Raw genomic sequence first — 14,772 nt, 5'->3', positions numbered from 1 at the left:
CGCCCCACTGCTGGGGGGAGGCCCCGGAGCCCCCCAGCCCCGCCCCACTGTCAGGGGGAGGCCCCGGAGCCCCCAGAGCCCAGTCCCACTGTCTGGGGGAGGCCCCGGAGCCCCCCAGAGCCCCGTCCCACTGTCAGGGGGAGGCCCCGGAGCCCCCCAGAGCCCCGCCCCACTGTCAGGGGGAGGCCCCGGAGCCCCCCAGCCCCGCCCCCCTGCTGGGGGGAGGCCCCGGAGCCCCCCAGCCCCGCCCCACTGTCAGGGGGAGGCCCGGGAGCCCCCCAGCCCCGCCCCACTGTCAGGGGGAGGCCCGGGAGCCCCCCAGCCCCGCCCCACCGTCGGGGGGAGGCCCCGGGAGCCCCCAGCCCCGCCCCACCCCGGGGGGAGGCCCCGGAGCCCCCCAGCCCCGCCCCACCGTCGGGGGGAGCCCCCGGGAGCCCCCAGCCCCGCCCCACTGCCAGGGGGAGGCCCCCAGCCCCCAGAGCCCCGTCCCACTGTCTGGGGGAGGCCCCGGAGCCCCCCAGCCCCGCCCCACTGTCAGGGGGAGGCCCCGGAGCCCCCAGAGCCCCGCCCCCCTGCTGGGGGGAGGCCCCGGAGCCCCCCAGCCCCGCCCCACTGTCAGGGGGAGGCCCGGGAGCCCCCCAGCCCCGCCCCACTGTCTGGGGGAGGCCCCGGAGCCCCCCAGCCCCGCCCCACCGTCGGGGGGAGGCCCCGGGAGCCCCCAGCCCCGCCCCACTGCCAGGGGGAGGCCCCCAGCCCCCAGCCCCCAGCCCCTCCCCTCGGTCGCGGGCGGCCCCGGGCTGCAGGGCGCGGCGCGGCGTGGGCGAGCAGGCTGCGGGCTGTCCCGGGCTGTCCCGGCCGCGGCTTCCCAGCGCCGCCCGCCCCGGAGCTCAGTGGAGCCCTCGCCGCGGCCCTGCCCGCGGCCGCCGATGCCCCCATTTCCCGCACGGAGAAACCGAGGCTCGGAGCAGCGCCGCGCCCCGCGGAAGGCCGCCCGGCCGGGGGGGCCCCGGGCTGCCCCCCGCCCCCCGGTGAGTGCCCCCCGCGACCCCGGGGCCCGGCGAGGCGCGGGCGGGGCGGGGGCCGAGGGGCCTCCCGGGCACCCACCGCCTTCTCGCCCCTGCATCCTGGGCGGGGTGCGCGCCCCAGGGTGGACGGTTCCGCGGACCCCTCTCCCCCCCACGTCTGCAGAGTCGCGAGCTGCTGCCGGGGACAGAGAGAGGCGGGGGCGGCGGGGGCGGCGGGTGAGCGGTATGTGGGGGGTCGGTGGTCCCCGCGGTGGCACTGGGGGGCCTGGCCTCGCGGGGCAAGGCTCGACCCCGGGGTAGGAAAAAGCGGGTGGTGTTGGGGGCCAGCCCGGGGTAATCAGAACCGGCTCCACCAGTCCCCGATCTGGGCTCGGAGGGAAATTCTTTGCAGGTGAGTCGAGTCCCCGGGCTGTGTCAGGTGGGGCTGGACAGACAGGGCCGGAAGGTGCACGCAGGAGGGGGCTGCACCCAGGTGGGTGTCCGAGGCACGGTCCCCTCCCGGAGGGCTGGCAGCCAGGGCTGCAACCACCACTCCGGGGGTTTGGAGCTCCCACCAGGTGAGTGGCCGGCTGGGGAGGGAATGCGCCCAAGAGCCTCCCCGCAGCTCCACAAAGTAGGAATTCCTTCCCTGGAGAGATAAGGAGTGGATGCCAAAAATATCAAGGGGTTCTTGGAAGTCACCTGGCTAGTCAGTGGCCGAGCGGAGGCCAGGATCCAGGTAGGACGCAGGGCTCAGCGCCCATTCCGCTGCGGCCCCCCAAGGCCAGGTGTGGGAGGAGCAGGTGCGGGAGAAGAGGATGGTCTCCTGGGGGAAGGTCTCGTTCAGAACCCCCATCCCGCCACGCATCCCCAGAGAACAGGCACCCGGGGACCCAGGTGTCCAGAGGCAACCGTGCCTCCTCCTGTCCGGAGTGGGGGAGCCCTTCCCCTGGGCTGCCGGGTCCAGACTGTTCCTCGGGAGCAGCGCCTGCACCTCACCCGGGGAGTCCGCGGGTGGGGGTTAGTTTACCCGCCCAGCATCCCGGGGCCTACTATGTGCCAGCCCAGGCGGGCGCTGGGCATAAAGCAGCAGGCAAGAGGCGCTGCGCCCCAGTGAGGGCGACGGTGATAAGCAGAAACAAAACAGCGTTTTGGCTTCAGGTGGTGGTTAAACTCAAGGAAGAAAATGAAGGGGACGGGAGGGCAGGGGCTCCTTGATCCAGAGTAATGTGTGGAGGCCACCAAGGCGATGTGTGAGCAGAGCCCTCAGTGATGAGAAGGACCCGGCCACACAGGGTTCTGGGGACAGAGCCGTCTAGGCCGCAGGGACATTTGCAAAACCCCAAAAACCCCCAGTGTGGCCAGAGCCGAGAGGATCAGGGCGAGGCTACAGGAGAGGAGGGCAAGAACTGGGAATAATTCGGAGCGTTACGTGAAGCCAGTAGAAAGTTTCAAACAACAGTGACGCGATCCAGTCTAACGGACTCTAGGGACCCAGGACGGGAAGCTGAAAGGCCAGCGAGGAGACCGTGTGTGACACCCGCAGGCGCCACGGGGCTGGGGGGTGGGGAGGGCGATCTTGCAGGGTCTGCACCTGCACGCCTCTTGCACGCTCACACACCCAGCTCCAAGAGCGCCCGCGTGTGTGCACAGGCCCACACAGGCACACGGGGAGACACGTGTTCCCACACCCAGGCCGGCACCCAGAAGTTCTCCGGCCGACCCGCCCGTCCACACCCTCTGAGTCACTCCAGCGCTGGGAAGAAAATGTGTGATTCAAGGGCCTGAACAAAGTATGGCTCCCTCCCACAAAGGCCTGGCATCCGGCTGGGGCTCCCCCCAGGCTCTGGCACCGAGAGGCGGGAACGCAGTCTCTAGAGTTCCCCTGGGCCTGGGGCGCCGGGAGCCAGACCGTTATCACATCCCCCAGTCACCCCCAACCTGAATGGTCTTCCAACTTCACCACCTGCTGACTGTGAGACCTTGGGGAGGTTATTTCTCCTCTCCACGGGAATTTCCTCTCTAGCACGGGGGTTGCTGGGGAGGGAGAGTTTCCTCCGCCCTTCAGGGTCCTTCTAGCTGGGGGCGCCCGGGGGGCTCAGTGCTGGAGCTCCTGCCTTCGGCCCAGGGCATGACCCCGGGGTCCCGGGATCGAGTCCCGCATCGGGCTTCCCGCATGGAGCCTGCTTCTTCCTCTGCCTGTGTCTCCGCCTCTCTCTGTGGGTCTCTCATGAAAAAATAAATACAATCTTTAAAAATTTTTTTAAAAAAGTCCTTCTAGCTGGACTCAGAATAATTAACAGGAGGAAATCTAGTTTAATCGAGTATATATGGGGAACCCACACAGGTATGAGACTCCAAATACAGGTAAAATGAGGTAGACGTGTCATCCTGAAGTAAAGAGAAGGGAATAGGGAGTCAGGGACTTCAGAGGTAAGGGATATTTAGGAAATATTTAGGAAAGTAGACACATTTAGGAAATAAATGTCTTCTTGGCCACTCAGAGACAGTGGGACGTAGAGGACTTTGGTCAAACAGGCCTTGCCAGTTTCCTCCCTAGTTATCTGTGCTGACACCTCTCTTCCCGGAGCAGGTCCTCTATCTGAATTCCTTTAGGCAGCTGGAGGACAGGTGAAGAGCTTTTTCTGAATCTGATGGGTTTTGATTTTTTTTTTTAAGATTTTATTTATTTATTCATGAGACTCACTTCCCGCCCCCCTCCCCCCGTCACGCCCTGTACCCAAGGCAGATGCTCAACCTCCAAGCCTTCCCAGGGGCCCCGTTTTGATTGTTTTTAACCCAAAGCGATCTTCATGGCCAAGTGACCTATTCCAGGGTGGCCCACCCTCTGCCCCTCGGGGCCCACAGCCCCACCCTCACAGGGCCTCAGTGAAATCGGCCAGAACCTGGCCTGGGGCAGCATTGGACAGAGAAGGGGAGGGGAGGTGGTGCAGAGCACAGCCTTGAGCCCAACTGTAGATTTTTTCTTTTATTTTGTTTTTTAAAGAATTCATGTATTTATTCATGAAAGACAGAGACAGAGAGGCAGAGACAAAGACAAAGGGAGAAGCAGGCTCCATGCAGGGAGGTGATGCGGGACTCGATCCCAGGTCTCCAGGATCATGCCCTGGGCTGCAGGCAGATGCTTCACACCTGAGCCGCCCAGGTGCCCCCCAACCCTAGTTTTAAATGCGTGACGTGGCATCTAGATTTCAGCGAGTGGCCCGCGGTACTGAGCCCTTACTCGGAGCTAAGTGCTTTACAGCTGTTACCTCCATCCGCACAGGAGGAGCGTAATAGTATCTTCCTGGTGTGCTCACTTTTTTTTAATTTAAACTCAATTTGCCAACGTGTACATCATTAGCTTCAGAGGTAGTTTGTTTCCAATTATTCATGGTGGGGGAGGGTCATTGTGGAGCTCCAGCTCCGTGGATCAGCAAGCACACGTTCCCTTCCTCCCCACGCTCAGGCCCTGAGGCTGGGATGGTCATGTGACCTCCCTACACCTGCCCCACCTGACGCAGAGCCTGGGGACAGGAGCAGCCCTGACCCCAAGTCATTGGCTGATCCAGCGGATCCCTCCAGGGGAACCCCGGACGCACACACCCCACCAGCGTCCCTGAGTCACTGACGCGGCCTTTTCCCTCTGACTCCGGCAGGTGGGCTCGGGCCCCGGCTGCCCGGCCGGACGCCATGGACTGGAAGACGCTGCAGGCCCTGCTGAGCGGCGTGAACAAGTACTCCACGGCCTTCGGGCGCATCTGGCTGTCGGTGGTGTTCGTCTTCCGGGTCCTGGTGTACGTGGTGGCCGCCGAGCGCGTGTGGGGCGACGAGCAGAAGGACTTCGACTGCAACACCAAGCAGCCCGGCTGCACCAACGTCTGCTACGACGACTTCTTCCCCATCTCCAACATCCGGCTCTGGGCGCTGCAGCTCATCTTCGTCACCTGCCCGTCGCTGCTAGTCATGCTGCATGTGGCCTACCGCGAGGAGCGCGAGCGCCGCCACCGGCTCAAGCACGGGGACCAGTGCGCCCGGCTGTACGCCGACGCGGGCAAGAAGCACGGCGGCCTGTGGTGGACCTACCTGCTCAGCCTCGTCTTCAAGCTCGCCATCGAGCTCCTCTTTCTGTACGTGCTGCACACGCTGTGGCGCGGCTTTGCCATGCCGCGCCTGGTGCAGTGCGCCAACGTGGCCCCCTGCCCCAACGTGGTGGACTGCTACATCGCGCGGCCCACCGAGAAGAAGGTCTTCACCTACTTCATGGTGGGCGCCTCCGCCGTCTGCATCGTGCTCACCATCTGCGAGATCTGCTATCTCATCTTCCACAGGCTCCTGCGCCGCGTAACCAGGAACAGGTCCCCCAAGAGCCGCGGCCCCCCATCCTCCACCAGCCGGGCCTCCACCTGCCGCTGCCACCACAAGCTGGTGGACGCTGGAGAGCTGGGCTGCGACGGCGGTGACGACGAGGGGCACGCATCAGCGCCCCACATGACCCCCATATGACCTCCCCGGCGGGGCAGCGACCCTGGAGCTACCCCCGGGGCCAGGTACGGGGGCGGGGGGTCCTACAGGTGCTGGCTGCCCCCACTCTGAACTCACTCATCTATCCAGTTTCATTTTAGGGGCAGACTTTTTGAGCACGGGGCACTGCGCCGTCTGCCTGGGGGTAAATCGGAGCCCAGGATGAGCGGCCGGCCCCTGGGGGACGCAGCCCCTGAAACAAGCCAGTCACCTGCCGCCTGCAAGGGGACACCTGGGGGGGCCCACGGGAGGCGGCGGCCGGCCGGGCGAGGCTTCCCCGAGGCAGTGGTGCTCTCTGGCAGAGAGAACAGCAGGTGCAGAGCCTCGGAGGCCACGAGGAGGGAGATGCCTGTCCTGGTGGGACCCACCGGATCCAAGGGAGTCCCCACTCCGTCCGGACGAGCGCCCAGCTTTCTGGGCTGGGGAGGAAGTCGTCCCAGCAGTGGGACATCTGGAGGCCGGACAGTGAGCGCGTGAAGAGGAGCGGGAGGCGGCTCCGGGGACACTGGCTCCTGCCCGAGGGACGCCGTGACCTTCTCCGACCCCACGGCCCTCAGGGGAAGCCTGCGCAATCCCATTCTCTGCTGCGCCCCCAGGTTCAGGCAGCTTTGCTCCCATCTGCCCCCCAGATGTGCTGACCCGCCTCTGAGACCTGAGGCCGATGCTCCTAGAAATCAATAAAGCCTGTGTTTTATAGAGTGGCCCCATCCTGTGTCCTGCGCTCCCCCCCCAAGAGCCTGAGGGCAGGGATGGCACCCCGGGGTTGGGGTGAAGCAAGGGTGGGGCCGAGCCAAGGCTGGAGCAGAAGTTAGGGGCTGGGCCGGGAACCGACCGGCCGCGTTGTGATTACAGGTGCGGTCACAGGAGGGCACTGCGCTCCCTCCGCAACAGCACTGGTGGCCTTTCCAGAGCCGCCGGAGCGCACGCGCAAAACCAGCGTCCTCTCTGTGGACGAGTCACCCCCCTCCGCCTTGACAGCCCGGGCTCCCCAGGAACCGCATCCCCACCTGCGTGCACAGCATCCCCGTGACTCACGCTCTCGCTCCCTACGTGTGCTCGCAGCAGGCCACCGGTCTCCAAACTCCCAGCCCCACTCCAGCGTCATTCAGCTCCATCCTCTCCCCAAGCGGCGTCAGCACCCCGGGCCCTGGCTGGAGGCTGAGCCCGCGGCGGGAGGAGGAGCCGAGCTCACCAGCCCAGGGCCTGGGGGACACAGGAATGCGCTCGCCCCGGAGAGGGGGTGGGGACCGGCCACGTAGAGGACACCGGCATCCAGGCCAGGCCAGAGTGGAGAGCAAAGGGGGTGCGGCGCTCGACGAAATCCAGGAAGACATTTAGCGACCGTGACAGCCAGAGCCAGTGGCCAGAGACGTAGGGGCCGCGAGCCAGGAGCCCACGCAGGCAGGAGAGGGCAGGGCTCTGCGCCCACGGGACGGGCTGTGGCTCACCTGTGCCCCTTCATCGGCAGGCTGGGTATGCCAGCCGACTTCGAGGGCGCCGGGGGTGGGCGAACACACCCCCCCCACCCCCGGGTCTGGATCACAGCTGAGCCACCGCGCTGCACCTGGCGCAGACCTTCAGGACCTCAGACCCGTCACCAGTGCCGGGGACGTGCATCAGTCAGGGTCCCAAGCAGAGACAGGCACTTAGAAGGGCTTCTTTGAGGGGCTGCTTTAAAAGTTATGGGCACGACTGGGGCACCCGGTCCCTGGATGAGGCGTCTGACTCCTGATTTCAGCTCAAGTCACGATCCCAGAGGCGTGAGACCCGGCCCAGCATCGGGCTCCAGGCCAGGTGTGGCGCCTGCTGGGGATGCTCTGTGTCTCCCTTCTCCCATAGTCACCGGTGTCCCTGCCCCAGGCACCCCAAGCTCACCCACCCGGGATGCCCTCAGCCGTCCCTGCCCCGGGGGACCTCGAGCTCAGCCACCGGGGATGCCCTTGGCCGTCCCTGCCCAGGGGTCCCCAACCTCACCCACCCAAGGGTCCCCTCGGCCGTCCCTGCCCCAGAGGCCCCGAGCTCACCCACTCGGGATGCCCTTGGCCGTCCCTGCCCTGGGGGTCTCCGAGCTCACCCACCTGCCACCCCCCCCCCCGCCCCCGCCATCCCGGCATGACTGCTCCTCCAGCCCCAGCTGGGCTTCTGCAGATTGCGGTTGGAACGCGGTGGAAGGAATGTCCCCGCCCCGCGCCCACCTTGGGCCTGAGCAGGACCACTCCGCGTCCCCAGCAGCACATGTTCACCGTCCGAGTCCCCGCACCAGGCTGTCGCCACAAGGTGGCTCTCGTGTCCCCCGGTCTGCTCTCAGTCCCCGTGGCGGGAGGACGCACTTGGGATTGCAGAAAGGCTGGGTTGGGGTCAGACCCGCAGCCCCGCGGCCACGCCGCCTGCAGGAAGGAGCACGGCCACCACGCCGCCAGGGTGAACGGGAGACTGTCTCGGACCCGTCACCCTGGTCCAAAGCTATTACAGACTGAATATTCGCGTCCCCCCAAGATTCATACGTTGAAATCCTACCCTCCGCGTGACGGCGTGTGGAACGGGGGCCTTCCGAGATGGAGCCTCAGGAATGGGATTGGTGCCACTCAAAGAAGAGACACGGGAGGGATGACCTTTGCCTCCTCACCCTGGGAGGACAGCCCCGGGTAAAGCGGGAAGGGGTCGTCCCCAGGAGCCCAGCCACGCTGGACCCCCCCCACCCCGATCCCGGGCCTCCGGCCCCCAGAACTGCGAGAAGCACATTTCCGCCATCTGAGCCCCCGGTGTGTGGCACTGGGTCCTGGCGCAGGAGCGAGGGCAGCCCCATCAGCGGCCCCTGGGCCTCAGGGCCTTTGCACTCTCTCTTGGTTCCTTCCACCTGGAAGGCGCTGTCCCCCACCCCCCAGAGCCACAGGGCTCCCTCCCTCCCTCCCTCCCTCCCTCCCTTCAGGTTGCAATTCCCTTCAACAGGGAAACTGCGCCCCCTGCACCCTCCCGCCCCTGCTTCCCACGAAGCATTTGTCACCACCTCGCAGGTCCCCACAGCCACAGCGTAAAATCCACCAGGGCAGGGACTCTGAGGTCGGCCCCGGCTTGATCTCCAGTGTCTAGGACAGTGTCTCAGCACCCGGGGTGCTCAGTAAAACTCTGTGGAATTAGTAAATGCCTACATGGACCCTGCTACGATGGGGGGCTTGGGGGGGGTATAAATGCGACCCAGCCCCTGCCCTCCGGAGCCCCAGGCCAAGGGGGCGGAGACAGTACGTGATGCCCCTAGGGTGGGAGGACTGAAGCAGCAGGTGTTTAGCCAGAACAGAACTTCAGATTTGCAAGATGAGAAAGTTCAGGGGCTTGGTCCTCGACCCCGCGGACGTACTTAGGACGCACATTTCTAAATGGCACATTTCTAAATGGTTAGAACGGTCAATTTTATGTTGTGTGTCTTTCAACAACAAAGATAAAAATTTTAAAAACAACAACAGGTCCGCAGATAAAACAACGTGGGCGGTATCTGAGCCCCCAGCAGCGCCAGGGCTCACCTAGCCAACCTGGCGCAGGCCGGGGCCAGCACAGGGACTTCTGGGGGACGGGGCGGGGGTGGGGGGGGGTGGCACACAGCAGAATCCTGAATGACGTGAGGGCGCTGCTGCAGGGGGGACGCAGGGACACAGGCCCGGGGCCCCCCGCAGTGAAGGCGGGCAGGGGGATGAGGCCGGGAGGGCAACGGGAGCCACAGCGGGGCCGCGTGCACCAGACCCTGGCGGGGGAGGCCAGGAGACCGGCTGGGAGGCCACTGAGGCAGTGGGAACAGAGGGAGGGTGGGGCTCCGGGATGACCCCCAGGCGGAGCGGCCACCCCGGGGGCTGACCCCACCCTGCTTCCTTGGAAAGCGCGACCCCAGGGCGCCGAGGAAGGGCTGAGGACACGGTGAAGGGCCTTGCCGTCCCCACCTGCTCCCCCTCCTGCCAGCAGATGACGTCAGGCCCAGGAGAGGAACTCTGGGAGCAGAGGCCTGGGGGGGGGCCTCCAGGGACCTCCGTTCTCATGCCCTCAGGGGTCAGGGCTAAGTGGGCGCAGTTGTCCGCGGTGGAAATCCAGGAGGCTGGGCCCGGCCTGGCCCCAAGGGACGGGCCTGGGAGGGAGGCCTGAGCCAAGGTCTGGGCCAAGCCCACCCCCCTCACCGCCCACAAGTCCTGTGGCTCTCAGGGACCCATCCCTGGGTCACCGGGAGTCCAAGGACTGGAGCTTTTTAAGGCAACTGCTTTGTTTCTGAGTTCCAGGGCCGAGCCGTGGGCTGCCTGGATCTCCTATCCCCTCCGCCACCCCCCGCCCCCTGCTCATTACCAGCCACTACTATCCCCATTCTACAGAGGAAGAAACTGAGGCACCGGGGTCAACAGCAGAGTCGCAGCTTCTAGGCCCTTCTGCGTCTGCCCAGCAACATCTCAGCCCCCAAGGGGCAGCGGCCAAGGTCTCTGAGGCCCCCTCAACTGGCTAATTCCTCGAAAGCCTCACTAACCAAGTCTCCCCTTACTCACCCTGTAGTCGGCAAGAAAACTTTCCATATTTACAACCTCAGGCTTACCCCAGGGTTGGGATGCTCAGTTCCTGCCCCCTGGAGGGGTCGGTGGGGGAGGGGCAGGCACACCTGGCAGGTTTCCCGCCAAGCCCCACCCCGCGGACCAGGGCGACCCCTCCTGGAGGTTCATCCTCCCCGTTAAGGAGGCGGGTGCCGCCCACCTCTTATTGCTGAGAGTGGGATCCAAACTCAAGGTGGGGGGCCCTCCCCTTCAGCGTCCAGGGCCTCGGGGGGTGCTCAGTGACCTCTGATCGGCCGCCCCGAGTGGGGATGTTTGAGAAGCCGGGGAGGCTTCAGGCCGGGTGGAGAGCCAGCTCCCCCACACTCTGGGGGTGCAGAGAACCCCTCTCCCAGGGTGCTTTCCCGGTCCCCAGGGGCCGCCGAGTCCTGCACAGCCCGGGCCGCTGGCCCACCCACAAATCAGCGGCCTTCTGGCTCCTTTCCTCTACCAAGGGCAAGAGGCCCCTAGGGTTAAAGAAAGGCCCTTCCGGGGAGGCGCCCACACCCTTACCCCCATCTGCCCATCCCTCGAGCCCTCAGGTCAGCTGCAGGACCAGAAAGTTCTCAGCGATCCCTTCACGCCCAGCCGTCCTAAGGCGCTCGGGTTCCAGAACCAGGAGGGTCGGGCTGGAACACGGCGCAAAGGGCAAAGCAGGGGCCGCAGACCCCCCCACCCCCAGGCCCCCCAGGCCCGTCCTCGGCCTGCCTGGGGCGCCTGCACCTCCCCGGCCCGTCCCCGCCCCACAGCGCCGCTTCCTGCCCCCACCCCGCCCCTCGGCGCTATTTAAGGCCCCGCCGCCCGGCGCCGTCCAGCTTCCCCGCCGCCCAGCAGGCAGGAGGCAGGCGGTGAGTGGGGCGGAGAGAGGGGCTGGGGGACCCGGGCGCCACCTGCCAGGCAGCAGGGGACACGTCCGCCACCGCCGGGGCCGGGGTTGCTCGGGGTCGTGGGGAGCCCCAACGGCCGCGCTCACCCAGCCGGCCCGTGACCAGGCTTCCCGTCAGCCTGTCCCTGTGTTCCTATAGCCCTAGGAGGTAAGAGTATTGCGTCCCTTTTATGGGGAGAGGACACTCAGGTGCAGAGGTCGCTGCTCACCCAGGGGGAGTCGGCGAGGGGGAGGGAGGACCAGCGCCTGGCTCTAAACAGCGTGGCTCCAAGAAGAGGCACCTCCCTGCACCCTTCCCTCCGCTCTCTGATGTTCTGGGAACTTTGCAGCCCCCACCCCCAACCCCGGGGCAGCCATCCCGCTAGGACAATTCTTTCAAGAGTTGAGAACTTGGTAGCAACAGCTTGGGGGGCGGGGGGCGCAAGGAGGAAGGAGATTGGAGCAGCGGCCACGCTTCAGCAGCAGGTGGTCGCTATTGCTGACAGGTGGGACCATGACCTTTAGCGCCTAACGCCCCTCCCTCCGCCCCCCTCCCCACCACCAGCTGAAAGGTTAGAGTGAGGGCAGCTGGGTGAGCTACACTGGGCAGAAGAGTGGGGACCTGAGGCTTTGGGGCCCCTGAGAAGGTGAAGATAGCACCACCACCACCCGCACCCCAGACAGCGTGTCGGGGGCAGGAGGAAGGAGGGGCGAAGCATAGCTGTGTGGCCTCAAGTAAGTTCCTCAAATTCTCTGTTCCTATGAGCTCAGGAGCCTCAACTTGACCCAGATCTTGGGCTGTGTCAGCCTGGGACTCGGGCTGGGAACAGGAGGGACACAGATAGGTGACAGGACTAGGACCCTGGCTGTCTATCTGCCAGAGCTTAGTCGCCATCATCCAAGGACTGGCTTTTAGTCCTGCCCACCCTGCTGGGTGGGAGCCCCCCCGGCCAGCGCCCCCCTCCTTGAGCCTCAGTGTCCCTGTAGGCAAAATGGGCGTGGCCCGCCTCCCTGGGGCTGGTTGCCGGGACCACAAAGGAGGAGGCCGTGCTGACAGGTCCTGTCTCCCGCAGACGGAGGCCAGCGAGCCATGGGCGACTGGGGCTTCCTCGAGAAGCTGCTGGATCAGGTCCAGGAGCACTCGACTGTCGTGGGCAAGATCTGGCTGACGGTGCTTTTCATCTTCCGCATCCTCATCCTGGGCCTGGCTGGCGAGTCGGTGTGGGGCGACGAGCAGTCCGATTTCGAGTGCAACACGGCCCAGCCGGGCTGCACCAACGTCTGCTATGACCAGGCCTTCCCCATCTCCCACATCCGCTACTGGGTGCTGCAGTTCCTCTTCGTCAGCACGCCCACCCTGGTCTACCTGGGCCACGTCATCTACCTGTCTCGGCGCGAGGAGCGGCTGCGGCAGAAGGAGGGGGAGCTGCGGGCCCTGCCGGCCAAGGACCCGCGCGTGGAGCGGGCACTGGCAGCCGTCGAGCGTCAGATGGCCAAGATCTCAGTGGCGGAGGACGGCCGCCTGCGGATCCGCGGGGCGCTGATGGGCACCTACGTGGCCAGCGTGCTCTGTAAGAGCGTGCTGGAGGCCGGCTTCCTCTACGGCCAGTGGCGTCTCTACGGCTGGACCATGGAGCCCGTGTTTGTGTGCCAGCGCGCGCCCTGCCCCTACCTCGTGGACTGCTTCGTCTCGCGCCCCACGGAGAAGACTATCTTCATCATCTTCATGCTGGTGGTTGGACTCATCTCCCTGGTGCTCAACCTACTGGAGCTGGCTCACCTGCTGTGCCGCTGCCTCAGCCGGGGGATGAAGGCCCAGCGGGGCCAGGATGCCCCCCCACCCGGGGCGCCTCCTCGGAGCCCTATGCCGACCAGGTCTTCTTCTACCTGCCCATGGGAGAGGGACCCTCGTCCCCGCCGTGCCCCACCTACAACGGGCTCTCCTCCAGCGAGCAGAACTGGGCCAACCTGACTACGGAGGAGAGGCTGGCTTCCTCCAGGGCCCCCCTCTTCCTGGACCCACCCCCCGAGAGTGGCCAGAAATCCCCCAGTCGCCCCAGCAGCTCTGCTTCCAAGAAGCAGTATGTGTAGGGCCCGGGGCTTCGGTCACCCGACCGAGGGGCCCGGAGAAGTCTGGCGGCCTGGGATGCCCTGTCCTTGAAGACTGCAGGGAAGACGTGGGGAGGGGAGCAGGTGCTCACTGGCCAGGGGCCTCGTTGCAGCTTGTTCTTGGACACCTGGGGCCTTCCTGGTGAGCAGGAGGCACCAAGGTCTCCCCTCCAGGGCACGACCTTGCCTTGGGCATGGACAGAGCCAGCCTGGGGTGCTCTGGGCCAAGGGTGTTGCGGCACCTCCAGACTTTTTCACCTGGTTCAGAGCAAACCTGGAGCCAGTTTTACCCCAGCCTCACGGCAGCTCCACCTCCACCCACATTGTCCCCCCAGGAGGCTGATGGAGGCCGCGGGGTCGGCCTTGGTCACACACACACACACACACACACACACACACACACGCGGAGCCTGTGCTGGATCCGGCTCTGCCACAGGGACTGGTTCTCATTCTCCTCAATCCTCCCTAGTTCCACTGTTTATGCTTCTAAAATAAACAAGACTTGATCACAAGCTAGGTGTGTACTGATGCCGTCGTGGTGTCCTCCGAGGGGCGGGGGGGGCAGCTGCTTCGCCCTTCGCCCATCTCCCATCTCCCACCTCTTGGCCCGCCTGTGTGACCTGTCTTCGGCCTCGGCGACCCCAACTCCACCCAGCACCTTGAACCCTCACACCCCTACATCCTGCCTCTCAGCAGCCCTGCGTCTTAAACACTTATCTTTTGAAATGCCTCCCTCACGGTCCTCCTTCCCGTCCTCACCACCTGGGCCCCCACAGCAGCCAAAGCCATGCCAGTCCCCAACCTGCCCCCGTGGCCATCCAACACCCTGGCCGCCCTGCTACCCAAGCGTGCCTGCCAGCCCGTTCATCCGTTGTGAGCTGGGTCTTGGGTCTGAGGTTAGACCAGGGACTTGGGTCTTGGGCAAGACCAGGCTAGGTGGCCACACGAACACAGAGGCAAATGGGCAGTGGTCTAGGGATGAGAACCGTAGCGGGATCAGGGCCACGCAGAGTGGTGGGGACAGCGGTCTAAGGATGAGAACACCGTAGCGGGATCAGGGCCATGCAGAGCGGTGGGGACAGCAGTCTAGGGATGAGAACACTGTAGCGAGATCGGGGCCACGCAAAGCGGTGGGAACCGTGCAGGAGGGTGAAGACTTACGAATGAAGAGACGGAGCTATAAGCTCCGACTCACCAGTACTCCCTTCCTAGGGCTTTCGGAACAAAGCGCAACAGACTGGGGTGGCTTCAACAACAGAAACCTAAACTCTCACGGCCCTGGAGGCTCGAAGTCCTAGATCAAGGTGTCTGTAGGGTCGGTTCCTTCGGGGGCTGTGAAGGAGCGTGTGCTCCAGGCCTCCCTCCCAGCTTCTGGTGGTTGCTGGCCAGCTGTCACGTGTCTTGGCTGATGGAAGCATCACCCCCAACTCCGCCTTCATGTTCACGTGACATTCTCCCTCTGTGTGCATCTGTCCTCTGCGTCCACATTTTGTCATGAGGACACCACAGCCATATTGGATTTTTAAGGCCATTCTAATGGCTTTAACTTGATGACCTCTGCAAAGACCCTGTTTCCAAATAAGGTCACGTTCTGAGGTCCTGGCGGCTAGGACTCGGGCGACCTCTTTGGGGGAGGACACCACCCACACTGCCACCGCACCAGCCCTACCTCACCTCTAAGCACTGGTGAGCACTGGGGTGAGGCCAAGAAGAA

General features: G+C 65.1%; 2 protein-coding genes across 5 annotated transcripts; both read left to right on the top strand.

Moving 5' to 3' along the window:
- The first annotated feature begins 766 nt into the window (after window positions 1–766).
- On the top strand, window positions 767–6,224 carry GJB3 (gap junction protein beta 3). 4 transcript variants are annotated; one of them, XM_025419992.3, is made up of 2 exons: window positions 767–1,028; window positions 4,664–6,224. In XM_025419992.3, exon 2 carries the CDS (start codon window positions 4,698–4,700, stop codon window positions 5,508–5,510), a length of 813 nt encoding a protein of 270 aa, XP_025275777.1. In that variant the 5' UTR covers window positions 767–1,028; window positions 4,664–4,697; the 3' UTR covers window positions 5,511–6,224. The 4 variants fall into 4 exon arrangements, with proteins under 4 accessions (XP_025275777.1, XP_035555119.1, XP_025275778.1 ...); XM_035699226.2 differs by lacking the exon at window positions 767–1,028 and adding an exon at window positions 1,297–1,416; XM_025419993.3 differs by lacking the exon at window positions 767–1,028 and adding an exon at window positions 1,428–1,582.
- Window positions 6,225–10,938: 4,714 nt separating this feature from the next.
- Window positions 10,939–13,570, top strand: GJA4 (gap junction protein alpha 4). Its single transcript, XM_049094230.1, is given in 3 exon segments — window positions 10,939–11,118; window positions 12,023–12,778; window positions 12,781–13,570. Coding segments are annotated over 2 exon segments (999 nt in total). The 5' UTR covers window positions 10,939–11,118; window positions 12,023–12,039; the 3' UTR covers window positions 13,041–13,570.
- The last annotated feature ends 1,202 nt before the right edge of the window (window positions 13,571–14,772 follow it).

This window comes from Canis lupus, chromosome 15 (genome assembly GCF_003254725.2).
Source record: "Canis lupus dingo isolate Sandy chromosome 15, ASM325472v2, whole genome shotgun sequence".
NCBI classification, from domain to species: domain Eukaryota; kingdom Metazoa; phylum Chordata; class Mammalia; order Carnivora; family Canidae; genus Canis; species Canis lupus.
The sequence above is the reverse complement of the archived record's forward strand: the minus strand, read 5'-3'. Positions and strand labels throughout refer to the sequence as shown.

Bases quoted from the DNA above. Each gene is read 5' to 3' on its own strand.
- GJB3 (XM_025419992.3), top strand. From the start codon at position 4,698: ATGGACTGGAAGACGCTGCAGGCCCTGCTGAGCGGCGTGAACAAGTAC.